Here is a 25376-nt window from a genome sequence, read left to right on the forward strand (position 1 = left end):
ATAATTACATTATTTATATGTATCACTATACATTTATTACGTATTTAAGCATATAACTTTGTGGAAGCAAAAACAGGTACCCCATACATAATTTGAAGGAATCCTATTTTTAATGATGCCACTAATCAATAATTATAATTAATTATACAACCAATTAACTTTATATTATAATTAATGCAGAATTAATAACATTATTCATTGCATAATTACATTATTTATATGTATCACTGTACATTTATTACGTATTTAAGCATATAACTTTGTGGAAGCAAAAACAGGTACCCCATACATAATTTGTATTTGGATTCAGACAAAACAGCTCAAAAAAAGACAATTTTCTCTTATTAATGCTGATACCAGTTCTTTATGTTTCAGAGCAATAATCAAACTGTTAACTCATAAAAAATAGATGAAATGGATTAAAAAAGAACACAAAATAACATTTTCAGATAAAAACAGGATTGATCGGTAAGAATTCCACATTAAAAGAAACTATAAATTGTTCAGGTAGAAGAAGAAAAAACTATCACAAGCCTAAGTTCAGAATGACAGGAGGTAAATGTGTAGTAAATTTAAGGGAGTTTGCATGTACAAAACTTCTAATGTAACCTTTCTTTGTATTCAAAATATGTAAAGAATTATAAAATAACAAAACTGAAAGTAAATAAGTGAAGCTACATTTGGCAAGAATCTTTTATTGTGTAGTAAATAATAGACCGATTTCATCAGACTTGAAACAAAGAACATGCTGTATGTAATCTTTACCATGAAAATGTCAAAAAGAGTACATGATTAGGAGATTAATTATATAGAGTAAAAATGTGATAATAGAAAATGATGACTCCAAAAGGAGGCTGTGCAGAAAGTAATTAACATAGCAGACTTGAGAATCTGTCTTAAAAAGTTCATCTCTTAAATTTGTTTCGTGGTCAGCCTCTAGAAACTAGGATTTTGATTAAGTTTATACCACAATAACTAATTAACAGTGACTCCTTGTACCTAAACTGTTTGTGAAAACAGTGTACATCTTACTTTGAGCTTTGCTTTCCTTCTGTGATTCTGGAATTTAGTATGTGCTAGGTAGAGGGTACCTGAATAACCAGCCCCCAGTAAAAACCTCGAGCACTGCGTCCCTTGTGAGTTTCCTTGGCAGACACCATTTCACACAGGTCCTCCCAGCTCCTGGGTACATCAAGCACGCCCCGCAGGACTCCGGCAGGAGAGGTCTTTGGGAAGCTTGCACCTGGTTTCCTCTGGAATCACCCCGCATGCCTTTTCCCTATGCCACTTTTGCTCTGTGTTCTAAATATGTCAGTGACATGCTGAGGCCTGTGCACCCTCATAGTGAGCCAGCTGAACTGCGGGTAGCTGTAGTACCCCAACAAAGAAGCAAAAAGGAGAGAAAAGTGAATGTAACAGAGAGGATAAATTGAAAGGAGACACTGAGGTTGTAAATTTAAACTTAATTATATTAGTTGTTACGGTTAACATATTTGAACCATTTACCAAAATAGGTGATACGTTACTCCAGAATAAAGTTATCAAGAAATTGTTGAAGGATTTAATTTATACATACTATGTTCTCTGGCAACAGTGGAATTAAAACTAGATATCAGAAACCAAAAACAACAGACAATCTTCATGTGTTTAAATATTTAAAAAACATATTTCTAAAATAAATACTTTTTTTGGGCCAAAAAGTAATCAAAATTGAAATCAGAAAATATTTTCAAGAGCTGGGCGTGGTGGCACATGCCTGTGATGCCAGCACTCGGGAGGCTGAGGTAGGAGGATTGCTGCAAGTTTGATGCTAGCCTGGGCTACAAAGTGAGTTCAAGTCCTGCCTGAACTACAGAGTGAGGCCTTGTCTCAAAGAAAATACTTTCAAGTCAATAGTAATGCAAATACCTCATGGTAAAAGTTGTAAGCAAAATAGCAATATAGGCAGCTCAAGGTCCCTGTTCTTCTCCACCTCTGTCCCCTGTGAGAAACATTAAAATGAACAGCAAAATAGCAAGGACAAAAACAAAACATAAAAACAACCAAGGAGAATCTGTAAGAACCAGCTCTGTAAGAAATCTGGATAAAGTCTAAAGGTGACGGGAACCCACCAAATGCTGAATCAAGAAAAGGGCCACTTAGACTTGCAGTGGTTTTGCTGGCTCTTCTGGGTCCCCGTGGCAGCTCAGAAGCACTCGTGGGGATAGCAGCCCACTTTCTGAGTTTGACTCTGGTCCCTGGCTCAGGAGGAAGCAGAGCACACCTTTTGTGTATGTCTGCTCTAACCACCTCTGAGGGGCGCTGACACTGATAGTGTTCATCTGTCTTTCACCTATCAAGAACTCACGTGGGCAAGAAGAACAAGTTGTATCTCTGATAAAGATTTAATATCCAGAATATATAAAGAATGGCTGCAACTCAGTAATAAAATAAAAAAACAGTTCAAAAGTGAGCATGTGTGGTGGCACACGCCTGTAATCCCAGCATTTGGGAGGCTGAAGCAGGAGGATCATTGTGAGTTTGAGACCAGCCTAGGCTACAAAGTGAGCTCAAGGCCAGCCTGAGCTGCATAGCGAGGTTTTGTCTCCAAAAAAAGAAAAAGTGAGTGTGGCTTTTAAGTGGACATTTTCCTAAGGAAGACACACAGTGAGCAACAAGTACACCAAGAGATATTCAATATCATTAGGGTTAGAGAAATACAAATCAGAGCCTCCACAAGAAACCACTTTGCACCTGTTGGTGCAAGTGGAAAGTAACAAGTGTGGCCAAGAAAATGGAAAACTGGAACCTGTGAATGTTGCTGGTATGGATGTAAAGTGTGGAAAAAGTTAAATAGTTATCATAGGACACAAGGATTTTACTTCCAGGTATATATACAAAAGAACTGAGTACTTGACTGAAATGAATACTTGTGTGCAGCATTGTTTACATTAGTCAAAGAGTAAAAGACGCTGAGTTGCAGTGGGTGAGTAGGTAAACAGGTATGGCGATACACACAGTGGAATGCCACCCAGTACAGAAAGGAATGCAATTCTGGTACATGCCCACAACCTGAATGAACATATAAAACATGTTACACCAAGTAAGCCTGACATAGCAGGACGGATACTGTATAATTTCACTTACATGAACTAGGCAAACAGATATATGAAAGTAGATTAGGAATTACCAGGGGCCACTGGAAGGATGGAATAGGGAGTAGTTGTTTTAATGGATATGGCATTTCTGTTTGTGGTGATGAAAAAAATATTGGAAATATTGTTTGTTTGTTTGTTTGTTTTTGGTTTTTCTCTGGTACCGGGAACTGAACTCACGTATTGGAAATATTGTTGATGGTTACAGAACACTGTGAATGTAATTAACATCAGTGAATTTTACACTTGAAATAGTTAAAATGGGAATTTCCCCATTATATGTATTTTTTCACAATAAAAAGTTGTGGGATTAAAAAAAGAACTTTCAGGATGTAGCTAAAGCTGTTCTTGTAAGAGTAATTTTATTCTGAAATGACTACATTAGAAAATATGCCAGTTGGAATTTATTAGGAAACAATCAGCAAATTCCTTTCTGAAATGATTACAGAGAGAATGTAGGAGGAGAGCAAAGATGAAGATGAAAACTTCTGCACTCCAAATAGATTCATGAATTCAGTGCAATTTTAATCAGAATCCCTGCCAGTTTTGTTTATGGTGAAGCTTGAGAAGCCAAGTCGAAAGTGGAAATGGAAATGCAAGTATTGAGAAATGCTAATTTTTTTTAAGAAGACCAAAATTAGAGATGATTTCTTCAGAGTGTGAAGACTTGTTATAATCTACAGGAGTTAAGATAGTGTGACATTGTTATAAACAAATAAATGAATGTAATCTTCTCAACCAGAAGATTTAAGCCCCTCGTGCCCTACAGTATCCATTAAGTATGATGAATTAAGTTGTTTCTTCTGTGGCTCTAAAGTTGTATACTTTCTGAAAAAAATTAAAAGTATAGAAGAAACTCAGTTTTCTATGAAGTTTACTTTTCTTATGAAGTTCAAATTTAAATTTGTCTTTTTTTTCCTCCACAGTATTGAGCTCAGAGAATTAGAGAAGAAATTAAGAGCTGCTTACATGAATAAAGAGAGGGCAGCCCAGATTGCAGAGAAGGATGCCATTAAGTACGAGCAAATGGTAATGTTTCTGGTCATTAGGCTTTTTATGTTTTGGGCTTCATTTAGAAAATTTTTAGTGTTTCTTTTTTTTTTTTTTTTTTTTGGTTTTTCTCCAGTACCGGGAACCGAACTCACAACCTTGCGCATGCCAGGCAGGCGCTTTTTGCCGCTGAGCTAAATTCCCAGCCCCTTAGAAAATTTTTAAAAACTAATTTTGTGTAAAGAATTCTCACTGCTAGATTTCTCCAATACTTATATACCTGAGGGTATCGAAAATCTTCAGTAAATTCATATGGAACCTTGCTCAATTTAATAGTAAAGTCTTTCAGAGGCCTACAGAACTCCCGACATTGGTATGGCCTCTACCTGATTATTCTTTGATAACACAGAATAGTGTAAGTTGTTAACAAGACTGTATTTTAAAAGGTTATTAATTTTTTTAATTTTTAAAGTGTTTTATGATTTGATACTTTTATGAGGCAACTTGAAAAATATGACAATTTTTAAAAGTTAAAGTTTTCTTTCACAAGTATCTTTAATTGCATTCCTTTTTTTTTTGGTATCGGGAATTGAACTCAGGACCTTGCGCTTGCCAGGCAGGCGCTTGTGCCGCTGAGCTAGATCCCCGGCCCTTTTAATTGCATTCTTGTGGCTGCCTCAGTTTCTTGAATCAATTCAAAGTATTTACCTTTCATGGTCATTTTGACTTTGGGGAAGAACCAGAAGTTGCCTGGTGCCAGATCCAGTGGATACAGTGGATGAGAACAAATGGTTATGTTTTTACAAACCTGCCTTTCCATTAAGTGATACTCAGCAGCAACGTTCACTATATTCTTTATCAAACATTGTAAAACACAAAAGACTTGTAGAACCACTTCAGAAAGTAGCAAGACAATGGGATAGGCAAATTTGAAGTGAGAGGAAATTAATGGCCATTTTTTTACTGTAGTACATTTTCTTAAGTGTAAACATTCACCATTATATTTCAGTTATACCTCATATGTAGGAAAGTTTCCCATTTTTAAAAAGGGACTCAGGTTTTTCTTTGTTTTTTTCCCCTTTTCTAATTCCTGATATGCTACCACTTTGAGGGATTGCTCTTGGGCAAAGGAATCTCAGACATACTGACTAGTACTGTTACACAATGTAAATATATAATCGGGTTTATTCAGTTAACACTTAACTATAGAGTATATGTCATCCTTTTGGCCTCATTGTCATACACAAAGACCAGACAATTGTATGTATATGTGTGTGTATATTTTGTGTATACACGTATACAAGTTAGAAATGGTATAATAGTTAACCCATGCAGTGCAATGTGAGCATTTTTAAGAATAGGCACAAGATGTAAGAAGCACATATGTGTTATGTATGCATACATTTGTTGTACTATAGAAAATGTCTAGAGGGTCCATAGCATACTGTTAATGATAACAGCATTAGTTGTGGCAGGTGGTTGAAATCCCAAGGCATATAAGGTCTATCCTTTGAATAACCAAAATAGAACACAATTTGACGAGTGGTTTTTAGTTCTAATATTTCTGATTGTTAAAGTTATTCAAGGTCATTGCAGACATTTTACTCTGACTTCTAAAAGAATTTAGAATGATATTTCCAAATCATAATTGATGTACACAGTTAAAGCCAGATATTTGTAGGCCTTAACCAGGTGTCAGGATATCTAGGTAGTAGTTTGGCTCAGTTTCCATAAGCCTTGATTTTCTTGTCTGTAAATTGAGAACATTGCATTTCTAATGTAATTTCTAATGTGTGCATATGTAATTATGCATACATAAAAGTTATGTCATTTCATATTTTTTAAAAGAAGTTAGTATAACATATGCAAAAAAAGAAAATTGTGTCATATTTGTGTTTGTTTTATAGGCATCAATTATATCGAGAATGACATTTATCTTTTAATATTTTAACCTGTTTCTTCTTTATATTTGATACTGCAGAACTATTCCTGCCTTTGGGACATGGTCATGAAGGCAAATGATAATTTAAAAAGTTGTTCCAGTATATTTCATTTACAATTTATTTTGTTAAATTATTTCATAACACTCAAAAGAATTAAGGAGCTTAACGCATCCAAGAAAAGGTTTGTCTCTTAACTCCGCAGGAATGGTTCTGAATGAATGAGTTAAAGACTGTGAGAAACAGGTACAGACACATATGTGTCCCTTTTACGTTAAAGTGATTATGCAAGGCCCTTGATAACTGAGAAGGGGCAAACTTAAAGGTTCATGGCGAGAAAGGAAGGTTGGCTGGAAGAAAACTTGAGTTGCCCATAGTCATTTAATAGCAGACTTGTACGAAAGACCTCAGACCATCTTTATACCCAATAGCAATTGATAAACACTGGAGCTAAAAACTAAGAAAATTACCAAGATCAACTTGTAAATAGAAGAAAAAGATGATTAAACTTTTGAGTTAAACAGTTACTAATGAAGTACTTATAATTTCACTTCTCGTTTCCCAATGTGAATTCATGAATCATCCTTGTCAGATTTTGCCCTGAGAGAGCTTCCGAAAGGAACAGGAAAGCCTCCCCTCTCCAGCGTCTGACTCCTTCACATTCTTCAGGTCACCGTGATTTACTTTTGCTTTTGTTTCTAGAACAGGCTTTAAAATGTCCAGTTGGTCTATTTAAAATAATCCGTCATACTTTTTTCACATTTGAAAATGGAAAGATAAATTTTGTTTTAATATCAGAAACGTGATGCTGAAATAGCCAAAACCATGATGGAAGAGCACGAGAGAGTGATGAAGGAGGAAAGTGCTCTAGAAGACAAACGGAGCAAAGAGAAAGCACAGTACTATCTTGACTTAGAGAAACAACTTGAAGAACAAGAAAAGAGAAAGCAGGAAGCTTATGAGCAGTTGCTGAAAGAAAAGCTGATGGTTGATGAAATCGTTAGGAAAATATATGAAGAAGATCAGTTGTAAGTTTATCCCATTTTTTCAAATGGCTAAACATTTCCTTTACATTGGTCATGGGTTTGTTGTAAAGAGGTGAGAAACAGGACAGCGACTGATACATATCTATTAGTTATGGTCACATAAATTTGAGGCCAGTTCTTCATCTTGTCAGCATGATGATTAATAAATTACCTGATAATAAATGCTTGATGGAATGACTTCAACCCTTTTCTTAAATATACCTGTGTCATAGTCTGATGAATTTTCTTGGTAGTCAGCTTAAGTGTAGAGTACCGCAAGGCTTATGTCAACAGCTTGTAGTCTTTCTGAAATGATAATGCATGAAACTTGATTAGTGGGTTAGAAGAGAAGCATAGTAGTGTTTTCCCAGAGAAAAGTCATACCTGACATTATATTTAGTGGCACATAGAAGGCATTCAAAATGTTTGTTGCTTTAATAAATGAATAAAGTATATATAGGAAGGGTGTTTTCCCCCATATTATTACCAAGAGAAGGAAATTATTTTGTTGTTATTACTGTTACTATAAAACTGTATCACTATTGTTTTTTAGGGAAAGACAACAAAAGTTAGAAAAAATGAATGCAACTCGGAAGTACATTGAAGAGTTTCAGAAAGAGCAGGCTCTGTGGAGAAAAAAGAAGCGTGAGGAGATGGAAGAGGAAAACCGGAAAATCCTGGAGTTTGCCAACATGCAGCAACAGAGAGAAGAAGAAAGGATGGCAAAAGTTCAAGAAACTGAGGGGAAAAGACTGCAGCTTCAAAACATGGTATTAAAATAAACTCTTCCTTAACACTGGTAAAATTCTAAAATACTGGTTACAAAGCTTGGGTCCTATAAATTGTTTTTTTCAATTTATCAGCTGATTCAGAAATTGGAAGAAATTCTGCAACAGCGTGAAGATTTGGAACAAGTGCGACAAGAATTATACCAGGAAGAAGCAGCTGAAGTTTATAAGAGGAAAATAAAAGTAAGTTTCAGAAATTTCAAAGAACAATTAATATAATTTTGAGGCAAAGTGGTAGAAAGATAGATGTGAACATGTTTTTGTTTATTACGTTGTATGTAAGATGGTATAAACACTCCAGCTAAAAGAACAGGTAAGGATTTTGAAGGTACATTTTCATCTCGATTTCTAATTAGTTGCCCTATAATCAGAAAACCTATTTGGTCTGGATTTAAAGCCTTGAAAATTATTGATATTTTCAAGATGAGTAAAAAAGACAGACCCAGTTTACAAACTGCTTCATAAAAAACATGATGTTAGCTATGTTGTGTATAGTCACCACAGTTTAAATATGACACACAGTTTAAAAGTGAAGAGGTGGGGGGCTGGGGATTTAGCTCAGTGGCACAGCGCCTGCCCGGCAAGCACAAGGCTGTGAGTTCGATCCCCGGTACCGGGAAAAAAAAAAAAAAAAAAAAAAAAAAAAGGGAAGAGGGGAAAAAAAAAACTCCAAGTTACCACTAATTAAAACGAGCTGGAGTGGAGGGTTAATGAAACAAAGTAAACTTCGGGACAAGGCATTTTTTTATCATAATAACTTCATTTGATGGATGTAAAAGTCCTAAAAGTATGTAAACCTAAATAAAGCTTCATCATGAAACAAAGTAACAGGATGAAAAGAGAAACAGGCAAATCCATAATCAGGGTTGTAGATTTTAATATTTTTTTGTCATTCATATAGAGACCAGGTGGTCACAACCATATGATATAGTGCTGAATATCAGTATAAACAAAATTGTCCTTACATTTTGAGAATGCTGTACCCAAGAACTGCAGACTAGAAATTGTATTTAAGTACACATGTGACATTCACAAAGACAGATCATATCCTAGATGTAAAGTAAATCTCAATAATTTTCAAGGCTTTAAATCCATACCAAATAGGTTTTTTGACTGTAGGGCAACTAATTAGTAATCGGGATGAAAATGTACCTTCAAAATCCTTAAAGACTGTAATTAAAAAAAAAATTCTTAGTAAACAATGAACAAAGGAAAACATCATGGTGAAAATTAAGTATTTCAGGCTTAAAGATCATAAAAGAAGAGTATAGCAAAATATATGAAATGCAGCTAAATCAGCGCTTAATAGGAAGATTGTATCTTTTAAATACATATATTTTGGAAAGGAAGAAGGGTTAAAAATTAATGATCTTATGTCTATACAAAATCTGTAAATAAATCTTCATGTAAGAGTCATAATAGCTAAAAAGTGAAAACAGCCAAAGTGTCCAACTGAAGAATGTATTAGCAAAATTATTCAGCCACAAAAAGAATGAAGTACTGACATATATCAAAGAATGGATAAACCTTTACTATCATCTTAATTTTAAAAAATAACTCAGGAATGTTATATAAATGGGATGAAACAATGTGTAATCTTTTGAGATCTACTGTTTCCACTAAATGTAATTCCCTGGAAATTCATTGAAGTTATTGCTTGTATCAGTATTTTGTTCCTTTTTATTCATGAGTATTATTTCATTGGTGTATATATACTAGTTTATTTGACCATTCACCCATTAAAGGAAATCTAAGTTCTGGTTCTTATAAATAAATCTGTAAATCTTCAGATTTCTGTATAAACAACTTTTCATTTTTTGGGGATAAATGCTCAAGAACTTTTAGGCAGAATATATAAAGAACACTTAACATAAAAAACTAGTCTTGTTGTGTGAGCAAGAGATTTGAATAGCTTTTTTGTACAAACCAGATATATGAATAGCAATGCATATAATAAATTGTCACGAGTACTATTGTTATGTTTAGTATAAGAAAAATATGCATAGATGTTTTTAGAGATATCTTAATGTGTTCTTATATCTATCTAATATCAAATTACCCCCCAAAAGTTAACAATAAATGATAAAGGAAGGCTAGCAGGTGTATATGAATAAATAGGAAGCAGGTAGGGAGTTACCTACCAGATAAGTGGACCACTAAACAAACCCTAAGTATTATGCATAAAAGGTACAATTGATAGTGGAGATCTAACAGAATTAACATTTAACCTTACATATAGCATTGAAATGTATAATTTTAAAAGCTGGGGGCTGGGGATTTAGCTCAGCGGCAAAGCGCCTGCCTGGCAAGCGCAAGGTCGTGAGTTCGGTTCCCGGTACCGGAGAAATACCAATAAATAAATAAATAAATAAAAGCTATTAGAAATCTGAAAGAAATTTATCAGCATTATAAAAAGAGAAAAGATATTTAACCTACTGCAAGAAATCAGCAAGCAATATTTTATCCAACTAACTAAAAATCTAAAAACGTCCTTCTTGGTTATTATTGGTTGAAGAAAAACTTACAACTGTGTAGAGGATGAGATAACTATATATTAAAATTAATGAGATTTTATAAAACTGATCTCTGGGGCAATTAATTATCAAGAAATACTGGAAAAATTAGGCAGTCAACTTAATAAATTGGCAAAGGAATACAAATTCAAGTATAAAAAAGAATGTAGAATATAGATTACAAGTAGAAATTAATAAAAATCAGGAAAACAGTAGCATTAATTAATCCAGTTGCTTAATACTGGAGAGAAAACAAAAACATTCTATGCTTAGAAAGACATAAGAAAGAAAAAAAAATAGAAAAAATGGCCTATAAAGGGTAAAATGTAGTACTTTTTTAAAATGTTGAAAAATCAGACAAAATAAGATTGTTAAGACTATTTCCTATAACCAGAGGCCCCCGTACTCTGCCTCACACTCTCTCAGTCTTTTGTGAGCCCGTAGACTGACTGCTTACTGACAGCTTCCCAGAATTGGGGTGTGGGTGGGGTGCAGGGAGTTAATATCCTCTGCCACTTGCACCCTCGAACCACCTGGACTCTTGGCTTCTTTCTGTCCTTCCCTGGGAAAGTCCTGGCAGGCACGCCATGCTTTCCTCACAAGGTCCTGGCAGGACTGAGCCTTGGTTGTTTGTCCAGAGTGGTAACCTGCTCAGTGTTATGCCCTCCTATTAGCTTTTTTCCTTTCCTGTTTGAGTCTGCTTGTTCCTCACAGCTGTTTCCTGTGGTATTCTCCTCCCCAATAAAATACCATACACAAGGCTTCATTTAAGGCTGTGCTTCTAGAATGGAACTTGGAATAAGAGATCACCTCAAAGCTTCCAGAGTAGTTTACAGCAAATTATGTCAGAGTTTCAGTGAACAGCTATTGGCAAAGCAACAGGATGGATTTTAGAGCATAGGAAATGATGGATTCCATAGCTCACATGATAGGTCCTGATCCAGACCTATCAAAGTACTCAGATACTTTTGTATTGGAAAGATACTTTGTTTTCCTAAACATTTCCCTGTGTTTTAGAACAAAGTGGTCACTATTGAATTTAATTAGAAATTTGGGTGGAAGATGGATTTCAGGACATAACAATATGACAACGTTAAATTTAGTACAAAACATAATAAATTTCTATGTGCAAGGTATGGTGATAAACTTCCAGTACCTTCCAATGGAATCCAAAAATAACTCTCAGGGAGCCTTCAGACTTCTATATAATACATGACAAATAAACACAAAACATATATTATAAATACTGTATGCCCGGCATCCCAAAATGAAAAAAGGATATGTCCTCTAGGAATTTATGTCAGTGAGGAAATAAGGCAAGTATGTATGAAATAAGGCAAGTATGTATGAAATAAAATTGTGATGGAGAAATTAAATGACCAGTTAAGAGGCCAGAAAAAACTGAGAATATTAATGTGTTTGGAGGAGACTTTGCAGAGGACATGGGATTTGAAAGGGGATAGTGAAGACGCGGTGGAATACTCAGTGTAGCACAGGCTGAACAGCTAACTCTGTTACCCACTGCCTCCCCTCCCCTTTTACAAACATAAAGACTATACAGTAGCTCCCCAACTTATGAGTGAGTTCTGTTCCAGGAGAAAGTTAGTAACTTGGATTTGCTCCTAACTCTGACAAAGTCAGTCTTGTACAGTACACCTGGGAAAGTTCGCACTGTACTGTGAAAGTTTGTGACTCAAATGTTTGTAAGTTGGGGATTTACTCTACAGTCAAAGCTACATTTTTTTCTTTTAGCTTATGTTCGTCAGGTGACATATGTTATTTCCCACAGTTGTCTTTCCCCCTTCAAGGTGTGAAGATACCAGTGAACAAAATGAAATGGTAGCTACATACAGGAATGGCAGATCTTTTGGGGTTGCTTTCGTACCATTGCCATCATGGGGTTTAAGTGATGAGGCAGCACTAAAGTGTCTTGGCCATTTCGGGGTTCCTCATGCACCAACTGGCCTGTAGTAAATCCCTGGGTCTCTGTTACCTGTGAGAAGCCTAACCCATACAGGTATTAAGGCACATTTTGGATGCCTTGAGAATAGTGACGTGCCTGAAGCTTGTGTTAGAATTGGGCAGGGTTGGTTAGATTAAAAAAGGGAAGGGCTTAGAATTCACTTCAATCTTAATTAAACTGATAGATAATGAAATAAGAATAGTAAAAATGTAATTCATAGAGTTTAGGTGTTAGGCAAGTGGGTGATTATTGTCAAAATCTTTATTTTTTCATGTTTTTGAAATTTTCCATGTGTTCAGAAAATAAAGGTTGCAGGAGAGGACTTTAAGTGGTTCAAGTAAATTTGAGTTTCCTGAAAAACTTCTAATTGTTATTGCTAGATTATTTAAATTTTATGAAATTTCAGAGTCATATTAGATAACTAGAGATGGCTAAATGCAGCTTGGAATTCATACAGGAAGGAAGTTGTAAACTAGAAATACTAGTCTGGACAACTTTCAGGCAAGATTCTAGAATGATTCACAGTTGGTACAAATATTACAGATGACAGATTAATAAAATCAGATGTGCAAAATGTTTTCATATTAACTCTGTTGACATAGTTTCATGTTAATTAAGAGTAAAGCAAAGGTGGTAAATACATATAATTTAAAATTTTTTAAATAATACAAGGCAATCCAAAAGTACAGCTGCTATATTCAAGTAGTTTTAAAAGGGTAGGACAAAGGGTTATGAAAAGGTGTAAGTTTTTACTTTGGTTTTTTTCATAGTGGAATAGGAAGTTTACCTAAACTAGCTCATTTTTTCTTTGTAAATTGTTGCAAATAAATGGTTAACTTTTAGCTATATTACTGTTTAGGAAGAAGCAGAAGAGAAATTGAGAAGGCAAAATGAGATGAAGCAAGATTTTGAGGAACAAATGGCCTTGAAAGAACTAATACAGCAGGCTGCAAAAGAAGAAGAGGAAATCTTTAGGAAAACCATGCTAGCTAAACTTGCTGAAGATGATCGGATAGAATTAATGAACGCTCAGAAACAAAGGATGAAGCAGCTGGAACACAGAAGGGCTGTGGAGAAACTTATTGAAGAGCGTCGTAACCAGTTCCTTGCCGACAAGGTAAGAAAAGTGTTTTTGGCATCATTGAACAATAACTGGCTCATCCATTCTTCAACTGAACGTTAACTGAGAACTTTTATGTGCCAGACAATGACAGAGATCTGTTTATCAATCACATAATATATACATTTTCTGACTAATCATTTCCGAAAGCATCTCAAATCTATTTGTTAATGCTTTTTATGTTCTAAAACACTGGTTGGTGTTGCAAACATAAAGGTAAATAGAACCAAGTCCATATGTCATTTGTGAATTTATGATCTTGTCTAAGAACAGATATAAAAGTTAATTATAAAGATATGTTATGCATGTGATTATAAGTACACAGGTATGGATGTGTTGCTGTGACATAGAGAAATGACAGAGTGTGAATTCTCTGCATGCTGTTTTAAGAAGGTGGGCTTTGTCCAGTGGGAGCCACAAAATAATTAGGAAAGCTATATGCTAAGATCTTCTTACTGGAAGATGATTCAAGTAGCAACGTTGAGAGCAAATGTATGGGAGTTAGACCGGAGACAGGGAGACCAGTAGGAAGCTATTAAATTGTAGCGGTAAGAGATAAAACCCATGTGTGTGTACAGAGGACCCTGAGAGATGTTAATGATACAGAATTGATAGTGCTTGTTGAGCAGTTACATCTAGAGAGGTGAGAGAAGTCTTGTGAGACTACTACTACCAATAAATAATACTGTTTCTTTCGTCTTTAACAAGTGAGTGCTATCCTGGAGGAAGAGTATGTAGAAGGAAAAATAGACTTCAAGAGGGTAAATAATTCTGTTCGCCTATATTGATTTTGAGGCCAAAGGCAAAGATTTCTATTTAGAAATGTTGGTTTAGGAGTTGGAGAGGGAACTAGCTTTGTGACGTTGGACACTGATTTATTTGTATATGTTCATTGATGAAACCAAAGTAATATTTATATAATGTATGTTTCTGGATTGTGTGAAGAACCAAGTGTGAAAGTGCTTTGAAAAGATAAAGAGCTTTAAATATGAGAAGAAGAATTTTTTAGGCATATAATAAATATAAATAATAAAAATGGTAGTAACAGTAACTTTTTTGAGCACTTATGTATGTCATTCATTCTAATCTCATTGTAAACAAAGGAATAACTTCTTTTAACTTTCAACCCTTTGATGTAGGTGCTATTACCATCTCATTTTAAAGATATAGAAGCTAAGGTATAAAAGAAATATCGTATTTATTGCCCAAAGTTCTGGGTAAATAAGTAGCAGAACTGGGATCATTAAGTTAATTAATATCAGAATGCTAATCTCTCTCTTCACAAGTAGACTAAAATAGATTCTCAGGCTACTTAGAATCAACAGATTCTCACCTGCTAGATATTTTTGTATGTGTTGGGAAGGGAACCAAAACAAATGTCTGGTGACTTCTGATCTAGTGCAGAAAATAGAGTATAAACAGATATCCAGTGGACTGGGTTATATGTAAAACTCCAAGATATAGTAAGAATGCATTATTAAATGTACACTGTAAACACTGATAGACTTTGGTAGTGCACAATTTACTAGTTGTGAACTACACTTGTAGTGAACTTTGGGGTTTACCTGGAAATACGCAAGAGTGAAAACAGACAGGAAAAGCTATTCTTCATTGGCAGCACGTGGCAACATACTACATGGAGAAACTCGAGTGGTGCGCAGAGGGTTAGACAAAATACAGTGGGGACTGACATATAATATGATCATCAGTAAGAGAAAAATAGTAATTCAAGAGTGGAGCAATGACCTAGAATAGGCAATAAAAAGAACAATAGGAGGAAAGAAAAAGAAAAATATTTTTAAAGAAGGAATGTATAAGAATTATATGATTCTTTTTTTCATATAGGATAGAGTGAAGGAAGGAGTCAAAATTATTCCAAGGTTCCAAATATGATAAACTCAAACAACACAAATGCTATTACAGTATATTTTGACTTGGAGTTAAAAGATATAGCAACTTCCATTTTAGGCAAGATGAGTTTAAAAGAGAAATGCAAGTTAAAAACACCTTGAGGGCAAACAGAAGAGTGAAGTTTAGGCTGTGTTTTCTTAGAAATTTTTATCTGGAATTCAGTAGCATATAAAGATATAGATACGGTGTGAAATCTTGAGATGCTTTGCAAGTTAGGTCTCCAGAGGTAAACAGAATCAGACAAATACTTTCTAATTCTTGTAGCCTGAATCTTGGTTAAAGAATGTAATCACTTAGTCACCCAGATCCATCACCCTGGAATCATTCCTGGAGTTTTTCTTTCTCATAGAAAGACTTTCAATCAGCCGCCAGATCCTGCTGATTACTCAGTGATCTCTTAAATCCAGCTTCTCTTCTTTGTAACTGCTCAGGCATTCACTAGTACTCCCAACAACTACCAAAAGTGTCTTCTCACTGGTGTGCGTGTAACTGTAGTCCTTCTGCCACATTATAGTGCTCTTTTTAATCTCATCATATCCTTCTGGTAAACCTCAGTGAATTCTTAGAGGATAAAAATCTGTTTCTTAGTCTTGATATAAACCAATTGTGGTCTAACTCTAGCATTTAAGGGAGATAGTATCTATAAAGCACCTTAAAAAGTCAGTCATAATTATTGTTCTTACAGTTAAAGTAATGGTAAGAGATCTATAGATATGTGTATACATATATATAAAATATATATGCACACCAGTATCTTTTGAACTTAGTGTCATAAATCATCAATTTTATAATGTAATTTATTGCAAAATAGTTTTATTTGAAAACTTCCCAAAAGGTTAATATATTTTGTAACAGTCAGTAAAATTTGATTTACATTTTTAGCAACGTGAACTGGAAGAATGGCAGTTGCAGCAAAAAAGACAAGGGCGTATCAATGCAATTATTGAAGAAGAAAGACTAAAACTTCTAAAAGCACATGCTACAAAATTACTAGGATATCTCCCTAAAGTAAGTGAATTTTTTTTTTGTTTGTTTGTTTGTTTTTTTGTTTGGTTTTTCTCCGGTACCAGGAACCGAACTCACAACCTTGTGCTTGCCAGGCAGGCGCTTTGCCGCTGAGCTAAATCCCCAGCTCCTAAAGTAAGTGAAATTTATCTCAAGGTAATCTTCATGTCCTTGAATAGTGGAAAGGACATGACATTAGGATATTAGAGGGTGTAGCTGTCGAACACTTCTTGCTCTGTTATGGGCAGCAGTGGGATCTTGGCTAGGCTTTAAATCTTGCTAAGCACATTTGAACATCTCTAAAATAAGAGAGTCAGTCTTGACACATTGAGGTATATATTGAAGTGTTACAATTATATTTTAGAGATTCTTTTCTCCCTCTTCAGCATGTATCTAAAAATAAGCTATCCTACAACCATTATACTTTGTATACCAAAGATAATACCTACATGAAAACGTAAATGCAGACACCAATGAGCAGTGCATGCTTGAACTGAAGGTTATGATAGGTACTAGGTAGTCTCACTTTTAAAAAGTGCAGTGAAACCTTGGCTTGTGAGAGTAATTCATTGTGCTTGTAATCCAAAGCACTTGTATATCAGAGTAGCAAGAGAGAAAGATGAACTAGTTGTGATCACATGACATTCAGCCTGCCATACTAGTATTGTAAGACATCACTCATTTATCAAGTTAAAATGTCTTAGAAATGTTCTCTCATCTTGCAGAATACACACAGATTTAGTTATTCGCAGCCTGATGTTTGACTATAATTCCAAATAATAGTGTGTTTTTCTGTTTATCTGAGATACATTGTTACTATTAATAAAATGACTTTCATAGTCACATAATCATCTAGACTCATGTAAATAAAGTTATCATTATTCAAATATAGAAATCATGCTGTTTAGTTTTTTAATTTGAAAACCTTGTGTTTAGGCCAGTACTAAGGAAGGAGAAGAAGAAATATATGAGTGATAATTGTCAGGCCATACAACCTTATATTCTAATTGGCTAGATAGAATTAATGAATGAAAATAATGATAAAATCCATATGTGACCAATAAATCTCATAAAATAGATTATAAATTCTAGGAGAGTCTTTGGTTTCAGCATTTTTTTGTGGGGAAAACAGCTGTGCAGGCAGGAGGACATAGTAAATCTGATATCTCTTTATCCAGTGTCCCTGAATGACTAATTGCCTTTTAATCTTGTAGAGTTCAAGATAAATATTATGTTTAACTTAATTTTGAAGAACCTTTTGCTGTATACTGTGTAGGAAGAGTAAAATAAATGGAAGAGTGAAAAATTTCAAAGCGCTATTTAAAAAGTTTAACTCCAAACCTGCATTCTTTGATGCCAGGTTGAATATTTACTGATTAACCATACAACTGAGGCAAGAAGGACATGTCCACACATGAATCCACTAAAGCTCAGTTTCTTACCCTCTAACCTTTCTCATATCATATTACAGAGCTGTTTTAAAGGAACAGTACCAAATAAATTCAATTCCTATGCTTCCAGGCAATCCAAGCAGTAGTATCTATAATTGTAAAGTAGATGAGCCCAGATTCCTATCATAAGTTCCTGCCCTGGAGCTGATAACTTTGGGAAATCCTGATTTTTATTTAAATGCTATTGAATAGATTAAATGCTATTGAATAGATTTATCTTGGATGATTTTTGCTACCTCATGTCTGTGTATTTGTTAGTCTCAAAAGCATTTTGTGAAATATTCTGACATTTACAAGTAACCCATGAAATATCTTTCTCCTAGGGAGTATTTAAAACAGAAGATGATGTTGATATGCTTGGTGAAGAGTTTAGGAAAGTGTATCAGAAAAGGAATGAAATTTGTGAAGAGAAGTGATAACAAGATTTGGTAAAACCTGGGTGCTTTCGTACGTAACCACTAGATGTCAGTGTAACTTTTGTTTTATAATTTAGTGACAGTAGGAATCCACTGTGTTACTGGAATTTTCTAAAACATCACCTTATTTCATAATTCATAAAAAATTGCCAGATAAAAATTAAACAGCTGAATGTCTTTATCTGCAAAATTGTTTTTATTATTGTACTGATAATTTGAAGGTCTCAATTTTATAACATCACCCCGTGTTATAACAGTCTCTCTATATGTAAGTATAGGCCCAATCTAGGAGGCCAATTTTTTACTACGTCCTTTATTGTCCAGAGACCTTTCTGTACCCCATCCTGAAGAAAATCTATTCATGTTGACTTATAAAGGCTTTGGGCCACAGTGAAGTGTTCTCTGTCTCTATGTTTGAGAACTTTACTTCCTTAGTTTGGCCAGGGAAATACTGAGAATTTGGTCTTAAAGCACATTTTTGAATGGGGATTCATCTTGGCTAGAGGAGTCATGTGGGGCTCAGAGAAGATTAACTAAAAGCCCAGGAAACTGGCAGCCAGGGAGGGACATACACCTTGATGCAGAAGATCAATTTGAGAGAAGAGATACGTACATCTGGGTTAGCAGTTAAAAAAAGGGGAAGTGCCTTCTGGGTATTTTCCCAGAAGAATTAAAAACATCATACTACAGCGATATATGTGCACCCATGTTTATAGCAGCACAATTTGTTATAGCTAAATCTTGGAAACAACTCAAATGTCCATGATGTGAGGAATGGATAAGAAAGATGTGGTATTTTTATACAATGGAATATTACTCAGCTATAAAAAAATAAACTCGAGGCTTTTGTAGGTAAATGGATCCAACTAGAGACCATACTCGGAAGTGAAATAAATTGGACCCACATGTGTAAACATCATATTGTTTCCCTGGTGTAGGAACCTGAAAGAGTAAGTAAAACTCAAAATGTACAATAGATGATACAATAGAGGCTCAAAGGACGGAACAACTGGGCTGAGTGTATGAAGAAAAAAGAAAGAAGGAAGGCTATATATGTATATATATATATGGGATAACTGTACTGCTGATGTCTGATAGTATACTGAAAGGCACAATTAATGCTTAAAATTTTTTATGTTCTGACCAATTTTGCATGCTTATAATCTGAGCAACTGATTTGAAGACCACAATATGCAATGGAACAACCACTGGTAAATTCCTACCATTTTCTCTAGTGAAAATGTGTATTATCTCTGATGTTTTATCTAATAATTATTTTCTTATTCTCATTAATGGTTTGAACAGTCTCTCATTCTTACATCTTGTAATCTTAGTGACATAGTTGAAGATAACAATATGTAATATAACGACCACTGTTAATTCCTGTCATTTTGTTTTGAAACCCATTTTGTTTTGTTTTTGTTTGTCATTTTGTTTATCACTTTTAATGTTCTTGCTTTGTTTTGGTTTTTTGTGATGCTGGTATGCTACTATTGTTCTTTTTTTTCTTTTACTACTCTCTTTATTTTATTTTATTTTATTTTTTTTGGTTTTTCGCCGGTACCGGGAACCGAACTCACAACCTTGCGCTTGCCAGGCAGGCGCTTTGCCGCTGAGCTAAATCCCCAGCCCCTACTACTCTCTTTAAAGTTACAAGAAGGCAGGGGGAAGTGGTCCCCAGGGCTCCCACTGTCACCCACCCCAGGAACAGCCGTCTGGAGAACTTACCAAATAGCCAGAGAGACCCAAAGAGTGCTGCAGAGACCAGTCTGCCAGGATAGACATGGGGATATACAAGCCCTTTGCCCCTCATCCCTTCTGCAAATACTGAGGAAGCTGCAACCCTGCAGCATCCATGCCAGTGCTCACTAAGGGCAGGGGAGGCTTCCTCCCCTCCCACCCAGCTCGGGAAGCAAGAGGATAAACAAGTGTACTATAAGCTCCCACAGAGCTGCCTGTGCCGGGAGTCACCATTTGTTACTCTGCGTCAGTACTGGGCACATTTTAGTCCCAGTGAGTGCCCTGAGGTTGTCGAAGTCACCACTGGGCACCTCAAGTTTGTCGCACGCTCTCCAGGACCTCCATCTGAGACTCAGAGTTGACACTGGGCCATTTGAGTCTGTGCCTGGCATCCAGAGATTGCCTGAGTCCCCACTCAGTGCTCTGTGCCTCACGTCATCCCTAGACCTGCCAAGGACTCTGTCTGGCACCCAGCACTAGTCCTGTGCAGCTTGGTCTCCATGGCGAGCCCCAGGCCCACGTGAGTCTCTCTCCAGTACGCCACGCCTGCCAGAGCTCCACCCAGCACCAGGCGTCTCACCCCTCCCTGGCCACACTGGAGTCTCCATCTTGCACTTTGCCATAGTCCCAGGCACATCTAGGTCTCAGCTGAGTAGCCCAGAACCACCCAAGTCTCCACTCGGTGCATTAAGCCATTCCCATGCTCGCTGGAGTTCTGCCTGGCTGTGAGTACTGGTTAAAGCTTGACCTGGTCTGCCTGGTGCACCAGCCCATGTGAGACTCTACCCAGCACCAAGCACCTTCTTTGGGCCCACTGGAATCTCCTTATATCAGCCCCGGGCACACCTGAGTCTCTACTGTGTACCTCAGGTCTGCACAAGCCTCCATCTGGTATTTCGAGCTGGTCCCACAGCCACTGGATTCTCCACCTGGTATCCGGTGCTGGTCTTCAACCAGCTCAAATCTACACTAGGCATTTCAGGCCCACTTGAGTCTCAGCCCAGAGTTCAGTGTTCCATACCCTCCCTCCCTGGGCCCAGGTCTCAACTTGGACAGTTGCCAAGGACAGGGACTTACACCTGGGGGACCCTTCCAACAGAGGGCTCTCTACTCAAACCCACAGCCTATAAATGGGCAGAGAAGAATGTGACTTGACTTAAAGACTGTAGGCTGTGGACGCAAAATACTCATCTACAAATATGTAGTATTTTTTTTCTGCTTTCTTCTGAGCTAAATTGTTTTTTCTTCTCTTCTTTTGCACTCTTCTGCATTTGACTTTTTGGGTAAACATAAAAATAAACCTATAAATTATGTGTCCTGTATTAAATCTATTCCCTTGCAAACCCTGACTACAAGATCCCTGTGACTCTGAAGGCTATACTTTGGTTAGAAGGTACAGCAGATCCTTCTGGCTAGTACTAAATCTCTTCTCAAAATCAAAAACTGGTATGCATGTGAAGTCGGGAATTTTATCACCGATTTTCTTGTTTCCCCTTTTTAAGTTGACTTTGTTTTATTTTTTTAATTAGGTCTACCTTTCTCTCTCTTTCAATTTGTTTCCTTATTTTCTTTCTTACTCTAATCTCTATACTTTTTTGGGGGAGTGCTGGGAATCAAACTCAGGACCTTGTGCTTAAACAGGCACTTGTGCCGCTGAGCTATATCCGCAGCCCTACACTTTATTTATCCTTTTCCTTGTTTTTTTTTTTCCTGTTACCATTATGTAACACTACTAGATGATATTAACAACAAAATATATCTTACTAGTCCTTAAATTTCCCACATCCTTGTTTTGTTGACTTACTCTAGACATGAGTTTGTGATCTCTGGATTGTATTCTTTAGCTTCATTGCACATTTGTGGTTTCTAAGTTCATTTGATATTTGTTCATTCTATCATTTCTCCTCCACAAAATCAAAAACTGGTTAATGAAATGCAAGTCTAATCATCACACAGCTAAACACTTAAAAATAGAGCCTAGCTATAAAGCACCCATAAGAGGAAAGCCTTTATCCTCCCTTTGTGCAAAATTCATAGCCAGGGAACCTTGAGTTCCTAGATAGGAATAAACTCCCTTCTCCAACTCTACCCAAAACTAAACCAAACACCAGATATACCAATAGCAAAGGCTATTATATAGCACCCTGGATTTGGAAGCAAAGTACCAACTGTAATAATTACAATGAGATAATTACAAATGCATGGCAAACCTCTGATTTATCTGAAGTACCAACATGCTAATTATACAAAGATATGCAGTTACAAAAATAACTACTTATATATTTGTACATAATGTCTTATAGTTTTAAGGTTGTCATTAAGAGAATGGTATGACCCACTAGCTGAAACTGATCACCTGGTAAGGGGAAATTCTTTATTTGTGAGCTTTCCCCAGATTGGATTAGTACTAGCCAGAAGGATCTGCTGTACCTTCTAACCAAAGTATAGCCTTCAGAGTCACAGGGATCTTGTAGTCAGGGTTTGCAAGGGAATAGATTTAATACAGGACACATAATTTATAGGTTTATTTTTATGTTTACCCAAAAAGTCAAATGCAGAAGAGTGCAAAAGATCTGTCCACATGCTAGAGTCCCAAAGAATCCAGCTGAGGGCCTGGATTCCATGGCAATGTCCTCCATAAGTCCAGCTGGAGACCTACAGCCCATGACAATATCTCATGCAAGTGTATATCAAAGATCTGCACTGGGAAGGCTCAAAGGTCAATAATGGAAGCTAGAAAGTCTGCACCAGTGGGATGACGGATCTGTGCCAGCAGGCTGAAGGATCTGCACTGGAGCCAGGAAGTTATGTTCAAGATAAGGACCAGAGCTCACCTGAAGAGAACAGCAGCCATCCTCAGCAACAGTGAGGACCCGAGCTCCTCTGAAAATGAGAAGAGCTGAGTTCATATCAGAAAAACCACCGTGACAAGCTTCCCCAGCAACAGCACCATCTTTCCCTCTAGTCTCCTTTTCTGCTGTTAGCAACAATCCTCAGATGGGCCTCCCACACCCAAAACCACACTGACTCAGTTCATCTGGGTATTCCAAGTTGACCATTAGTTAATCTACCACAGACCTCAAGGGAGCATGCAAACAGGACAGCTTTCTCTGGAAGCACCTACTCCCACTGAATCCCCCAGAAATGGAATACTGCGGAAATGACCAGAGGGCCTAGATAAGCGGCTTTGAACCTGTGCCCAGGCAGGCATTTAGCTCACACAAGTGAATTACTTTAATGATTTTCACTCAGAAAATAAATTCCATTTCCAAATGGATGTAGTGTGAATCATAGGAATTCAATAAACCAAGTAAGAGTGAGCTTAATTCCCCTTCAGAATACGAGAACATAGACGTCTCTTGGATTATTGCAACTAGTATTTCTTCCATTCATGGATATGTGTCCGACAGATAAATAGACCTTAGCTTTTTTGATGTGTGTGGGGTCTGGAAAGCTAACATAGTGTCTTACTTTTCTCTCTCATTGCTGGGACAAAATACCAGACAACCAAAGTTAAGGTAGGAAAGGTTTATGTAGTTCACAGTCTGTAGAGGTTTCAGTCCATAATCATCTGCCTATAAGGCAGGGTGTTGCGGCAGACAGGTGTTGCAGAGCAGAAACAGTTCGTGGCAGCAAAGCAAGCAAGAGAGGAGAAGACAAGCCTCTTTCTGTCCCTTATATCCAGAATACTGGGACTAGGGTGGTGCCAAGCCAATCTGACTTAGCAATCACCTGCCCTTAACCCTAGCACCCTCAATTCTAGCACTGCACCATAAGTCAGCCACATACTCTAGATTCAGCCAGCTCTGAAAAAGCCCCACCTATGCCTGCATGCAGCTTTGGGGTACATCTAAAGCCGTAACACACAGGAACATGATGAGCCACAACAGAGCAGCAAAAGTGAAATAAGTTAAAAACTACTGCTTCCCCTCAGAGAAAGACTACCCTTTCCCACGTGTGACTGAAGTCCTTATTTCAAAACCAAAGAAATAAAAATTTTCAAGTTGCCTACTGCTTCTCTATAAAAAAAGATGTCAAAAAAAATTTTCTGTCTTTCAGGTCATCATCAAGAGTCACTTGTTATTTAGTGTGGTATCACAAGGCCTGACATTGACCTAGGTCTGTGAGGTCTGGGACCCACCAGACCAGAACGTTTTCCTTAACAGAACTGGCCATGTTCACAGGCCCTTCTTCCACCAGTGCTGGTGTAGGCAGAAGGACCATCACAACTTTTGTTCTATTACCATAGCATATTGATCAGAATCATAGGCCACTTGGCCAGCAAAACTGCTTGTCTCTGCCTGAAACAAACACAATCCTTTTTTGTTTCAAGAACTATTTTAACAAACAAGGTTTACTTGAGTGCAGTAGGAGAGCTCTTGTGGTGCAAAATTGGCATGTGTTTGGTCCATGGCCATTAACAGTGTGCAGTGTAAGCTCTGAGCCAGGAGGTCACTGAGGCTGCAGCTGAGGAGATCCCTCCAACACTGCTGCTTATGATGGGTGGGGACACCTGGGTGCTCTGGCTTGGGGGAGATTTCCATGGGCTGGGAAAGGGTGCCACAAACTATGGGCTTGGCAAGTTCTCCCAGCCCATGTCCAAGTCAGTTCCCTCATCTCCATTCTCATCTGGTTCTCCAGTGACGCCAGCATCCACAAATTCCCTGGCCTCCACAAGGTCTGCTTACACTTGAAAGGGTCAACAAGTTGTGCCTCTGACTCTTTCCTTTTTTTCTTGATACCATTGTGCTTGACTGTATAGCTTCTGGTTGTTTCCTTTGCATTTGAGAAGACTTTCAGAATTTTTCTTCATTTCTTTGTTTCCTTGTACATACTGTTTATTTCACTTATTAAATCCTCATCTTGTAGGCCATTATTTTCCATTTCAATGGTGTATTACCCATTTTCCCTTCCACAGCTTTCAATACTTATTTAAATTCTTCTTGCTTGCTGTTGACACCCTTCCCATCTTGTCAATAAACCTCTTGTGGTTGTTGCTGTGGGTGCACATGGCGCAGGTCAGCTGCCTGTGGGCAGAACCTCACCGCAGGCACTCTTCAGCCACCACGTACAGCCCCTTCTCGCCATCCACGTAGTCCACCAGGTCTTGCTTTTGTCTCCGGAGCTTTTGAGATCATGTCCAAAAAATCTTTGCCCAAATCAAGGCAAAGCTTTTCTCTTATATTTTATCCTAGTAGTTTTATAATTTGGGGTATATAGTTTTATGGTTTGGAGTCTTTATATATTTAAGTCTTTAACCCATTTAGCATTGATTTATATATAGGGAGAGATAAATACTAAATGTTCTTCATGTGGATATCCCATTTTCTCAGCACAGTTTCTTTGAAGAGACTGTTCTTTCTCTTTCATGTGTTCTTTG

General features: G+C 36.9%; 1 protein-coding gene across 1 annotated transcript in view; it reads left to right on the forward strand.

The window, feature by feature from the left end:
- The window catches only part of Mns1 (meiosis-specific nuclear structural 1), a 32346-nt gene extending 13695 nt beyond the window's left edge, over window positions 1-18651 (forward strand). Inside the window, exons 4-10 of the mRNA XM_005393865.2 lie at window positions 4061-4163; window positions 6863-7092; window positions 7643-7859; window positions 7953-8060; window positions 13213-13470; window positions 16267-16392; window positions 18164-18651. Coding sequence (XP_005393922.1) covers window positions 4061-4163; window positions 6863-7092; window positions 7643-7859; window positions 7953-8060; window positions 13213-13470; window positions 16267-16392; window positions 18164-18256 — 1135 coding nt within the window. The 3' untranslated portion in view covers window positions 18257-18651. The remainder of the gene's footprint in view (window positions 1-4060; window positions 4164-6862; window positions 7093-7642; window positions 7860-7952; window positions 8061-13212; window positions 13471-16266; window positions 16393-18163) is intronic.
- The last annotated feature ends 6725 nt before the right edge of the window (window positions 18652-25376 follow it).

Source organism: Chinchilla lanigera, unplaced genomic scaffold (genome assembly GCF_000276665.1).
Source record: "Chinchilla lanigera isolate Chin_1 unplaced genomic scaffold, ChiLan1.0 scaffold00049, whole genome shotgun sequence".
In the NCBI taxonomy this organism is placed as follows: domain Eukaryota; kingdom Metazoa; phylum Chordata; class Mammalia; order Rodentia; family Chinchillidae; genus Chinchilla; species Chinchilla lanigera.